Source organism: Varroa destructor, unplaced genomic scaffold (assembly GCF_002443255.2).
Source record: "Varroa destructor unplaced genomic scaffold, Vdes_3.0 BEIS01000002.1, whole genome shotgun sequence".
NCBI lineage: Eukaryota > Metazoa > Arthropoda > Arachnida > Mesostigmata > Varroidae > Varroa > Varroa destructor.
In genome coordinates this window covers 40991423-41003809 of record NW_019211455.1, presented here as the reverse complement: position 1 = coordinate 41003809, position 12387 = coordinate 40991423, and the positions used below count along the sequence as shown (strand labels likewise).

At 42.0% G+C, this 12387-nt stretch overlaps 1 protein-coding gene across 1 annotated transcript in view; it reads left to right on the top strand.

The window, feature by feature from the left end:
- The window catches only part of LOC111244383 (testin-like), a 137486-nt gene that overhangs the window by 7576 nt on the left and 117523 nt on the right, over nucleotides 1-12387 (top strand). The window contains exons 2-3 of the mRNA XM_086978503.1: nucleotides 734-1280; nucleotides 8699-8787. Coding sequence (XP_086834629.1) covers nucleotides 734-1280; nucleotides 8699-8787 — 636 coding nt within the window. The remainder of the gene's footprint in view (nucleotides 1-733; nucleotides 1281-8698; nucleotides 8788-12387) is intronic.

Sequence of the window (12387 nt, the reverse complement as noted above, 5' to 3'; positions counted from 1 at the left end):
CTGCATAGATGCCAAGGCCATTCGATTCTAAGTCTAATTCCATATTGGTGGAGCATGTACAGTGACGCTAACACAGGCTCTGCTAGCAGGGATGCCGTAACGTCACTGCGAACGTTGTCAATTTTCATAAATTACAAAGGGTTGTTTGACTCGTTTTTGGGACCTTACAATGGTGCTGCCATAGCTAATGCTAATAAGTGCTTGGGTACAATTATGACCTGGTGCTGAATAAACAATAATGTGTGAGGCAGAAAAATACGGAAAGGAAAAAAACATGAAAGGAAAATGGTCCTGTCTGCATTGATAATACGTAGGCGTTTAGCGTCATACGAGCTGTAGCTTCGCTATCGTTTAGGCATGGTTAGAAGATAGATATAACTCAATGGCAAAACAATCAGCTGCAAACATTATTAGGAATTGTCTAAACGGTACGTGTACCGCACCTAGGAACTATTAGGACTCTGTTTTTTTTTTTAAATGAATTGCGAGTTTCTCGACACGATTCGATATTTCGAATATAGACAAATACACAGCTGTGTACGTATTGCAAGTACATTATTTATTATTTTTTTTAAATTTTATTTTTTCATTTGAATTGAATGTATCCGGATTATTTCTGTTTGACAGCTACTTGGATTGACAAAAAAATTGCGCTTTTTTATATTAAATTAGACAGCTACAACATTGTAATCACATAATAACTAGGCGCACAATATTTGGTCATTGTTTCCAGAGCCACTGGTAACGGACGTAAGGAGAAGGCACGAAAATCGGTCCGAGCTTCTTCTGACGCCAACTCCGAGCATGAAATGCGGACGAGTTTAACGCGTCAAGACGAGTCGGTTGGAATGGGTTCGCCAAAACCCATAGACGAATCTCAGTTCGTAGCAATCTCCGCCAGGGAGCCTTCTTCGGACGAACAGCTCACATTCAGCGCTGCCTTAACAACGGCTGCCCAAAACGACCCGCGAAATTCTACCGGGTCGGCATCCAGTTCGGGTAGCAATACATATGTACAGTCCTGTACGCCCAATGCAATGACAGCGCAGTTGGCTTCGACAAGTGAGGGTGCAGCGGGACGCCGTGTCGGGATCCTGGAGGCGCTCGTGCCGGCGAGACGACTGATGGTCGATGAGGGTACTGATCTCGATGATGACCCTGGCAAAGAAGAGACGATAGCAAAGGAAATCCAAGTAGCAGTGCATCAGAGTCAAGGCCAGCGAACTGGTGTTCTATTACCAATCAAAATAGCCTGGGATAAAGTTACCGATCTATTGATGGTAAGTGCTCCGTTCTTGTCATTAGTAACATCTTTACGTTACTATAATGAATGTATAGAATAAATGAATTAAACGAATCGCGAAAACATGTCGATAAGGGCAGTACTTCCACTTTTTGTCAAACTGTCGTTTGCAGCAGGACGCTTCCTGTAATAGCCAAACCTTAAACTGTTTCTCTTGGAAAGAAGACGCTCTTTGTGCAGCTCGCGAATGATTTAGAAGAAGCTAGTCAGGTATTTGTGGGCAGACAATGCAGGCGAACTGTTAAATGTTTCGTAAATGCCCTTTTAAACTTAAACCGCACCGTACTATTCTCTAGGGCATTGGCTCTACGAGCATGCGTAGAGGTCAACAGCTCCTTAAGAACTTGGTCGATGCAAAAAGAACCCAAAAAATAGCCACTTGACGTTGGGCGAAGGAAATTCGAGTTGGCAAACAAAAATCTACAGATTTTCCCGTCACATAGGTACTACACACTTTGTGTAAATAAAGAAAATGCTTTTAAATCAATTGATTTACTGTTAATACGCTGTGTTGTTTACGTATCAGCTAAGTAACAAACGCATCTATTACCCATGACATTTGTGACATACCTAGTGAGACAACTAGTTCCCGATTGGAAAAAAATATCTATCCCGGTGACCTTTCGCTACCACAAATATATATAACGTGTTCGTTTTTACTGCCCAATCACGAGTACATGATGTAAGAGAACAAACAACGACACACGATAACGAAACTATAATCATTTAGTTGAATTTTACCGTTATATCCGATGAGTGGCCGTGCATTGTATAGATGAAACTTACCGTAATAATATAGGCGCGTCCTATCTCAGCGCATAGTAAGAAAAGGGCAGACTGCGCTTTGAAAGTGTACCGACCAAACAGAGACATTAAGATAGATAGTACGGGAGTTAACAAGGTATAGAAATAACATTATGGGGCTTTCTACCTAGTAAATATGCGCTGTTCTGTTCGAAAAATTATAGTTTATTTATATGCCGTTCATACCGTTATAGAACATAATTGTCTATCGGGTTCAAGTTTAAATTTTGGTGAAATTCCCATTTAGATAGCCCAATTCACGACGGCATTGTAAAGATGTCTGCCGTCTGACTTTTCTTGAGACAGTTTCTTATTGACGACGCCTAGCATAAAAATTAAGCTAACTGAATTGAATGATACATATATTTGGCTAGTGCCTTTTAGGAGCCCCGCGATGTTGTAAAGGTAAGGCGCTTGCCCATTGATTTGAAAAATAGAGATGGTCTAGGTTTGAAACTGGACATAACCACAGTTTAATCCTCCAATAAAGATCCGAGTAACGATGAACATAGTGTTCCACCTGGTTTTTTCACACTACCTGTATTAAACTCTTTCTATCCCCAAAGGCTCTTGCAGCAATGCTAAATGATGACAGCCAGGCTTGTCCTAGATGGGGTAGTCACGAATCTGCTCTGGAAAAGGTTTTAGTGCGTGCTAGCGGGGTCTATGCAGGCTTGAGGCAATGGTTATGTATACAACTCAACTTGATTCAATCAGCCCTAGAACGGCCCCATGGGCCTGCGCACATTTATCGGTCTATGTATATATATATCGTAGCTGAACCTCTGGCTGACCCAGAACGAGAGTTAGGTCCAGGGATTGCTGGTTTCAGCGATGCGACCAGCCACACTACGAGCGTGATAAAACAAGGAACGTTTTCAGTCTCAGAATTCGCGAGGTATTCACAGATACATCTTTCAAAATGGCTGGCGCAAAAATATTAATCTGTAAAAACACTTTCCCTGTCCTATCCTTGGACATCTAGAGCGTGCCACAACATCTGACATTAGAATCCGTTGGACTTTACCACGGAAACTTTAAGGTGCGCTCACTTGGCTTTGAAGCAATAATACTTTATAAATTAAAACCAATTTAATACATCCAATTCCCGTTAGGATGGATTATTATGACTGGTGAAGTAAGTGAACAAAAATGCTGCCTTCAAGATGAATTATGATCAACATTAATATGATTTAGAAGAAATAATTGCAATAGTTTATCTAACTAACGCCCCCTATTGGGAAGACAATATAAAAAAAAAAAGCGGATTCGGGTCGTAACGATCGCTAGTGTTATGTGGCCGTTTCGTCTCCATCGTCGCACTCACCACTGAAAATGTGCTGTACCTCCGTTCCTTATCTGATCGACAACGGTGGCGATGTTCAGGATTTAGAGGGGACATTGAGCTCTCCCAGTCGAGGGGCAATTTATTTCATGAGCCTGTACGGCCATTCATGCCACTTCGCTCACCGGTAGTTTCATCAAAAATGTGCTTCCTCTAGTTATTATAGCTACATTTATAATTTATACAAATTATAAATAATAAATTCTATTAAAAAATTAAAATAATAAAAAATAATTTATAATAAATTATAAATTTATACAAATTTTTGAGAATTTTCCGCATCACAGATCTTATCCTCGGACAAAATTAAACGTAATAGAGTAAGTATAATATATAGATGCACCTAATAATAAAGCGTTATTCTACGCCCATCAAAGCAAATTAGATATTTTTTTCAATGTTAGAGAGGCAACTTTTTAGCAACACTTATGAGTGCTGTTAGCGTACGTTAATTGCTTGTTACCGCAAAGTTCTTTATCCAGTAAAATCGGAAGTTACCAATCAAATTAATGATATTTACTAGCAGAAACAGCTGCCATCATTGCTTGTCACGCAAAATGAACACCGGAAACATTCGGCCTTGCGGTGCCTTCCCTAAAAGCGATTGCCGAACATCGGCGGCATATCTATGTAAGGTTTCCGGTTAGCAATCAATTTTCAAAAGAAAGAAAACTCGAAAGATTCAAACAGTATTTACATTGGCAACGTCAATATGAATAAATGTTAATAAACACATGTGTTACGGCATTCCCTCGTCACAGTCTTGTCACCGTGATTGCAGGGCGCTTACAAAGAGAAATCTTTGGCCTTTCTAGCTGCTATGCGGCTCATAATTAATCGCCTGTTATCGTCTCGCTGTTCGGAATCCTATTGGCTCCTAGACATACATCCATTAAACTAACAATTATATACTGACAATTGGTCCATGTCTCATGGTAATCTAGTGGTAAACATCTATGTCTGTCATGATCATCCTGTCTGCTCTAGATGATCCCCTACGAGCTGCTAGAAACGCTTACAATCAATGTATCCATCGCGTCCCTATAGATTGAAGCCACAAAGAGAAAGTGACACGCGCCCACCGTCACGAGAGGGCCCTGTGTTCATTTAGGACAATTATGCAAAATCAGAGTTAAACGTAGGTGTTAGCAGCGCTAGGTTAACCTGCAGCGCTCAGGCCTGCAGTGCTCAGACCTGCAGTCGTTTCGTTGCGTCCTCTGGATGGACACACAAACAGCAACCTAGGTCTGTCTACTTCGCTTGTCTATACAGACCCAACGCAGAGATCATCTGCTCGTATGAACTTGTTGTGATTGCTACCTCTTAACTCAATCGTTGACTTACGATACTTTGCCGACTAGATAGGCAAAGTCACCACCTCACCATATGTATCGCAATGGCTTTATTTCTAGTTAATATCCCATATTCGCCCTGTTATGAGTAAATATTATTCCTTGAACTTGCGGGGGCGACAATTCGCTGGTATCTGTTGCTGTTAACAGTTATTGCAGACCCCTGCTCGCCTTCGGGGGTCCGTAAGAGGTAGCAATCCACCTGCAGTACTTCACTCTGGACGACGTCTGAAACCTCGAACGGCAGATCGAGAGAATAGAAGAGAAGGTATCGGCTAGTAGCAATAATGAAGTAATATGTTTTTCGACGTATTTTGACTGCGCTTATGAACAGCGTGGCCTAAATGTGATGCTATTGTTTTTGTAATCGTCATAAGCTGAGTCACAAGTTTGCTCACAGGACAAAACTTCTTTTTACCAAAAAGCAGGTACGGATTAAAACTGATCAAAAAAAAGGTTGTGCTTGCATAAATGTCGTTGTTCCTTAGACATTCTGATCATTACATGGTTTAATTGGCTAATGGTAAACAGAGAAGTTTGTTACTGACGATCTTCGTTACGTTACCTGGCAAGGATCGGCTAGTCAGTTGGGAGTTGTTTAATATGAAACAAAATGTAGTTGCTTTGATAGGATCAAGCGGTTGGTCATATCGCCTGTCTGACATTGACAACGCCGCGAATTGTCTCTATTTTTGTTAGTACCGCTTGATAAAAATTACTGGTTGCTATGACCATTTCGGCCACTTGTTTTCTTCGATTCAATGGAAGCCAAGCTTATCCGTTCGCCGAGACGCCGGTGACCGCACAATTCGTGGGAATTATTTTCAGTATCGTTGTTACTAATGTTAGTTTGACCACTGTTTTTATTATACACGTTATTATACCTCCACAGTCACGAATCAGTCCGTGAAAGTCGTAGGCGGCTACCAGCAGATAGCGGAGCTCCGCTGAAGGTACATCAACATCATTTGGTGAATCATCGCCTAAAGCAAAACCCAGTCATCACCATCACCATCAACAACAACAACAACAGCAGCAGCAGCAGCAGCAGCTGCTGCTGCTGCTGTAACGTTGGTCTGTGATAATAATGCCCACACTAACGTCGCGACAACCGTAAGCTGATGTACAACTCGCGCTTTCCGTCCTCAAGTATTAGTTGTTTTAATGCGACCTAACGACGTCCGTCAGCAATGCTCCGAACTCTGTCAGCGTCAGAAAGAGCATTACAGAAACTGAACGACATCCGTTTCCAAAACGGGGTTGGGCACTGCCTGCAGCGCACCACTGGTCTATTGAACAACCGCTGAGCGCGTGTTCTGGACCGCTGATGCATCGGTCGATTCGCGTTAGATCCACGGTAGCCTTGTCTGGACATTTTTAGGCCTAACTACAAATTGAAGCCCAGATAATGCTCCCGGTCCACGATCTGTGTGCAGTGTTGACGATAAAGTGGCTCCAGTGGTAATGTGATATTGTTTGTTAGATGGGAGATTGAACTACAGGTGATATTTTTGGTTGATTGACTTTGTTGGAAATAGATAAGACATCAGTTTCGTGAATGAAACTGAACTCTATTGATACCATCATTGAAGCGTCGGGCAGATCATCGCTTGCAATGAGCAGAGACGTTTTTGCACTAATTCTCGAAAACGTTTAAAGACGACTTGCGTAAGCACGTATGCATTGTGTTGTTAATCCGAATGGTGAATGAGTCCACTAGTCGGAACTTGTGGACAGAAAATCGACCCTCAAGTACCTCCGGATCCGATCGTATAAACTACGTTTAGTATAGTTGAATACAGTTTTACTACGATACTTTGGTGCGCGGCACTTACGGACGACGGTTTTTTTGCGCAGGACTATTCACTGCAGAACAGCTTCTACTTGTCAATTTCGGTGTTTATCTGCAATTTAATATAGACTGACCTGTCTGCAGGCGGTCTGCTCGCATTTCGGTATGAGGCTCATTCTTCTACATTCACATAACAGCCGTGAACGTCTATCATGCAGCTAGCACCGTTGTTGATCCCACATTCGCCGCGGTCAACTTTCGTCAACGACTCGTTTAATAGTTGACCCTTTTTCATCTTCCGGAGAAACCTTTATCACTAGCAAATATTGCCTAGTGGCTAATCAACAGGCTTCCAGGTCTTTGGATAGTCCCTTTGCCATGCAATCCGACTCGCTTAGTTTTCCAGTCGTCGTCTCTTACTTGAGTACTTACTTTTAGGAAAACGGCCTATATTCGAAAGAGCACCCCTCATGAGCTCGCTAGTTTGGCGCTGTTCAGCAACACGCGGCTTCCTGCGCCCTCTGAAAACTCGTGCCTGCCTCAACCCATGTATCTAGCAAAAGATCAAGACGCACCGTACGTCTCTATGCCAATAACGAACTGTTCCGTTGTAGACGAAAGAAGAAGGGCGCGGAAAGAAAACCGGTCACGTTTAGTTCTTCACGCCGACGCGAAATCAAACTGTGCATATACAGACCGGCTTGGGCTGCTTAATCACCCAGTCTAACAATTACTAGAGATTTAGCCATCTGCAAGCAATTTATAACAAAACGTATGCCAGCAATATGCCGGGCCGAACGACTTTCATCAAATCTGTTCCCTAATTAGCAAATTCTAAGCGTTTGAACGAGTCACGATAAAAAGTCACGGGCACGAAGAAGAGAGCGCGAGCGAAACAAACGGACCCAAAAACGTTTACCTTCACTCGTGGCTATGTTCTGGCCTGATTTTCAGCGTGAACGAGTATGAAGAATAGCTTAAAAATCAATAGCTATAGTGCTAGTCGTCTACGTATATGCTCATTGGTAAATCGGCGAGGTCACCGATGATGACGGCGGTTACGAATGACGTCCGGTCACTTGGCCATTGATCATAAGTGATTGATTCAGTTGCTATGCTAGTTAATGCGATGGTATTACGCTTAGTTCAGTAGCAGGTAAACAATAGAAGATTACGCAAAATGTACTAGTGCCGATCAAGCGAGACGAAGGATCCTGACAATTGCATGAAGTTCCAAATACGAATTACATAGTGAATCTATGTTTGTGTACTGTGACGGGTCGAAGTGTTTGCAAGCAAATATCATCACTGCGGCCGCATGTGATGATACGTACGATGTGGAAATGGAGCATCTTATGGTAAGGTTGTCGATATCTGACCTGAAAACAAGCTTATATAATATATAGTTTTCCTTATTTATGACTAATATAGCAAGGTTGCTGCTGCTTGTGACAAGCGGTCACAAATCATCGGTGTGCAGATGTTCTTTTAATCGCAATCAGTGCACAACAAGGGCCATGCCTACGAGACAGGCCTAATGGATAGGATAGGAACGATGATCGCAAAGCTCAACCTTACCGCTTTGGTCACGACAGGGTTAGGCACTGCCTATATATGAATGGACACCGTTACATTGTAAGCTTTACATATCTCACGAACATTATTGCCTTCTTTAGACGACAGGAAAAAAATGGTCAGACTTACGGAAATAAGCTGCTTATTTTTGTCATACCGACGTTTCAGAGCGCGATGCGTTTTGTCGCTCTGTACTCGAGCCTTGTTTAAACTACCCATGGGTAGATATTCCAATTTACCAATGCTAGACTGCTTCTTCTACATGGGCTTTTTCTGAGCTTGATGCTGCATTCGGATAAATGAATTTCTAGTGTATTATGAAAGTATACAATGGACCTATCGGTCGTACGGTAGTTCTCTTTCGTTGAACTGCAAAAAAATTTAATGATATAAAGGATTTTATCGCAAGATTTGTAATTTTATAAAATTTGTAAAAATTTCACGAGTAACTATACGTTAATTTTTAAAAAATGACGACCATCCTTAATTTTCTATCTGTTTGCTATTTTTTAAAATATGGCTTACAGAAAAATCTCCAAATCAAGGAAGTGGATTACGGAAGGCCTTGTCAAGACTGCGGAGTAAATTGTGCCGGATTCAAACCCCACCAATGGAGGTCAGAGTGCAAAAAAATACAGATAAGAGTAAATAGCTTCTAACAGTTGAAAGAAGGCACTTGGCATGTTGGGAATACCCATCTGACTTGTTTTACTCTCGTTTCTTTTATTACGTTATATTCTCTTGCTGCAAGTTATACCTAGACGTATATATTTCTATACACCTTCGGTTTCGTAGGTTATGCTGAGTGACAAAATTATTTCTTTACTTCAACTTCCATACATGCTTTTACAGGTCACCTGATAGTTATCTTTTTCTTATTATTTTTCTTTTAGTTTTTATTAGTAAAAAGTTATGTATCTAATACATCACAATACACTACTAATACAGTACATAATATTTTTTATGACCTTTTTTTGTATATACATTGACGTCCATCGGGCATTTTTTTAGGTTTTATTAACATCGTGCGGGAACGTACAGCTTTAGATCCTTCACAGCTATGCCAAATCACTTAGGCTCTGGACGACGCTACGGCCATACTCGAAGCTGCCTGTACAATGCTTCATGTTACTCGGCAGAATTTTTTTCGCCGCGGTCCTTCGCGATTGTTATTAATATATTACTTCTTAGGTGTTTTATTCCTTATCCGCATGTTGGGGCAGGTAATAGTTTGCTTTCCGGTAGTTATATCGTCTCTATAATTAGAAGACTGTGAAAACATTGAATCGTGAATGTCGACTTCGCTAAAAATTCATCAATAAGAAAATAGCCAAAGCGGGTACTCAAGCGCTAACGTCGCAACGTTGAGAGCCTCGATGGAGCTTTAAGCAGAGCTCGGAGTGAACCTCATCACGCGCATTTCTTAGCTACTCAAGGACAATTGATGACATAGTTCGTTTCGTGCTGGAAGGGACCTGTTGTCTGAATCAATATTAAACTAGAGTAGTAGCCCACGTGTGCCATATATCAGACCCTAGGTGTGAGTAAATAAAGGAAACGAAAATATTTGCCAGACCTGTGCTAAATTGCTCTGATTCGATCATCGAAAGCGGAGCTAACTTCGTGAGCTTCGCCTTTCGTGAAAGCTTTGCCTAGGGGACACCGTTCCATACGACGATATTCAAAGCCTACGTCAGAAAAGGTTATGAAGCTACGTTAACCTAAAAGAAACGACTGAAGCTTGTATAGCGTTCTTAGACGACACTAAAAAAGCTTCGACGATTTCGTGAACCGTCTGGCCGCAGTGCCGCTATTCTATTTCATGGCGCTCGCGCTTTTTGTCACCGTACCAAGCTAAATCCGCATGCAAACATTTTGAAAAACTACGTAGTAAGTACTGGAGAACTTCCGTATCGGGCAAGCAACTTGGTACGGCTGTTGTCGCGTTCTTCGAAGTTTAACACTTCGAAAGATAAACAGACCCAGAATGCAGGCGATGCTGTTTAAGACACGGCCATAGAAATGCTGAGTGTTGCGGCTCGAATACTGTAATCTCGGCAAAACACCTTGCGACGGATATCAATGGTGAATTGGCTCTTAATCTTAGTATGTCTAGTGTATGCGATTTCGAAATCAGCGAGCGGATACAGACGCTCGAGTGGTTTTGTTTAGGCGCCAATGATCTCCATTTTAGCCGCTGGCACCCTCTTAACCTAGAAAATAGATATCCAGTAGATTCACCAAACAAGAACGTGTTAGGACGAAATTAAATATACCTGTATGTTACGGTGGCTAAAAGGTGCTTTTTGGGCGTCGTCATGTGAAGCGTACGCGCTGCCAGTCGTATACGTTTGTTTGACGCTCAAATCTACGCTAGATATTGAAATACAGACGATACACGAGAGACAAGAAAATTCTACAACAAATGGGTCGGCCGCCAAAGAAACTAAATGACAAGTGAACGTCACAGCACTTATAGAGGTTTCCTATATTTGGTGACATCTAGTTATCCATGCTGAACCTAGCTAAAATGATTCGATTCCATAAAGTTTATCGTCGCTTGGTATACTGGTGTTCGTTAGCATGGTTACATTAGGTGGTCACTAGGTAGGTGAGGCCTCTAATCAGGCCGAAAAAAGAACATCAAACGAAACGACCAAGGTTAAACATTTATCTATCTAAAGATGTCTGCGCGCGTGTTGCCTATGCTCCCGAAAAACATGCCAAGTATCTATAGATTCTAGCAGTTCGCCTTTCTCTAACTGGTACAGAGTAATACTTAGGTATCAATATAGTCTGTTCGCATGCTACCACCTAATAATTTATGGATATTGGAGGCAGTTAATATAAAGAAACTCGACAGGCGGAAGTCATGGTTGACGAGTAATTGTCTCACCAACCTATATTTGTCTATTACGATTCATCGACAAACACGAGGTACGTTTTACAACATCGTATCGTGCTCTTGCAACACCTCTCTCGTATCTCGGAGGTGCACTATATTAAGAACCTTGACGCTCGTCTTGAACACCTAGAAAAACGTTTTTGTTCTGGCTGCTGATAAAAAAATGGTTCTCTTAGGAGTAGAAGTACGAGAAAGTATCGTTTTGTTTGTGTCTTGGGGTTTGGCTCTACGGAAAAATGTGACTTTTACCGATAATCCCAGGGCCGGACGTAATTATGTGCTATCAATGTAGGACCTACGTTTCATGTTGTCTGCACATTTTCTGGCTGATTTTCCTCAGGGGCGCTGTATATCGTGTTTGCACCAGCTCGGGCGCTCGCTCTCCATTTACCGTGTTAGCAGATGAACGACGTTTATTATTATTACAATTATTATTAGCCCTTATTATAGGAAACTGTCATAGGTTAGAGTTAGGTTTGGGTTAGGTCATTGTTCTTGCTGTAACCGACGTTCACAGATTAGACACATTGACCCTTTCCCCAGTTTCATGATCAGAGATGATTCTATCTTACATGGTCCGCGGTGGTCTATAACACTGGGACTAGAAAGAGGCGTAAGTCGATGGTTCAACGTCACGCAAAAGGACTGTCCACGTTTCAGTTTTCTACTACGTTATACTGACCACCATCGCTGAGTTTGATATTGCCCATGGATTCCAACAGGGCGGCCGTGAATGCTTGTTGTATTTTATTCATATTCATGGTTATAACATACACCTGTCTTAAATTTGGAGGCGTCGTAGGCGCCTTCTGACCACTGTGCGGCGACTTCACTATTAAATCGGTAGGCTTTGCTAAACCGGGCTAAGCCAGCCCTCTGAGTGTCAATCGAGACAGCTGATGAACTTTTGTCCTCCTTAAAGCTCGTGTGGTTTAATCAATCCACGATAGTCAGTTAGGCTAAACGAATTTCTGAATTTCGAAACATCGACTACAGTTGTTACTGCTACTGCTGCTGGCCTAAGAAGGCTGCCATTGTAATCGTTGCGACCGTCAGAGTGACTTGATTGACAAGAGTACTATTACCGGTTGACTGGTTAAGGGCACGACACTAAGTTCGAACTTCTAAGAGATATACATAGGATGCTCAGACAACTTCGGTGGCTTTTCTGTGAAGTGTAGCGAGATGAATTTGAAGTTGTCTTTTTGTCCGTGAACTGTGATTGGCGCAAATCCTACGTTGAAGGCATAGCTCGGCCACTGCCTTTCTACATGAACTACATGAACATCTGGGCCACGATGATGAAAGAGG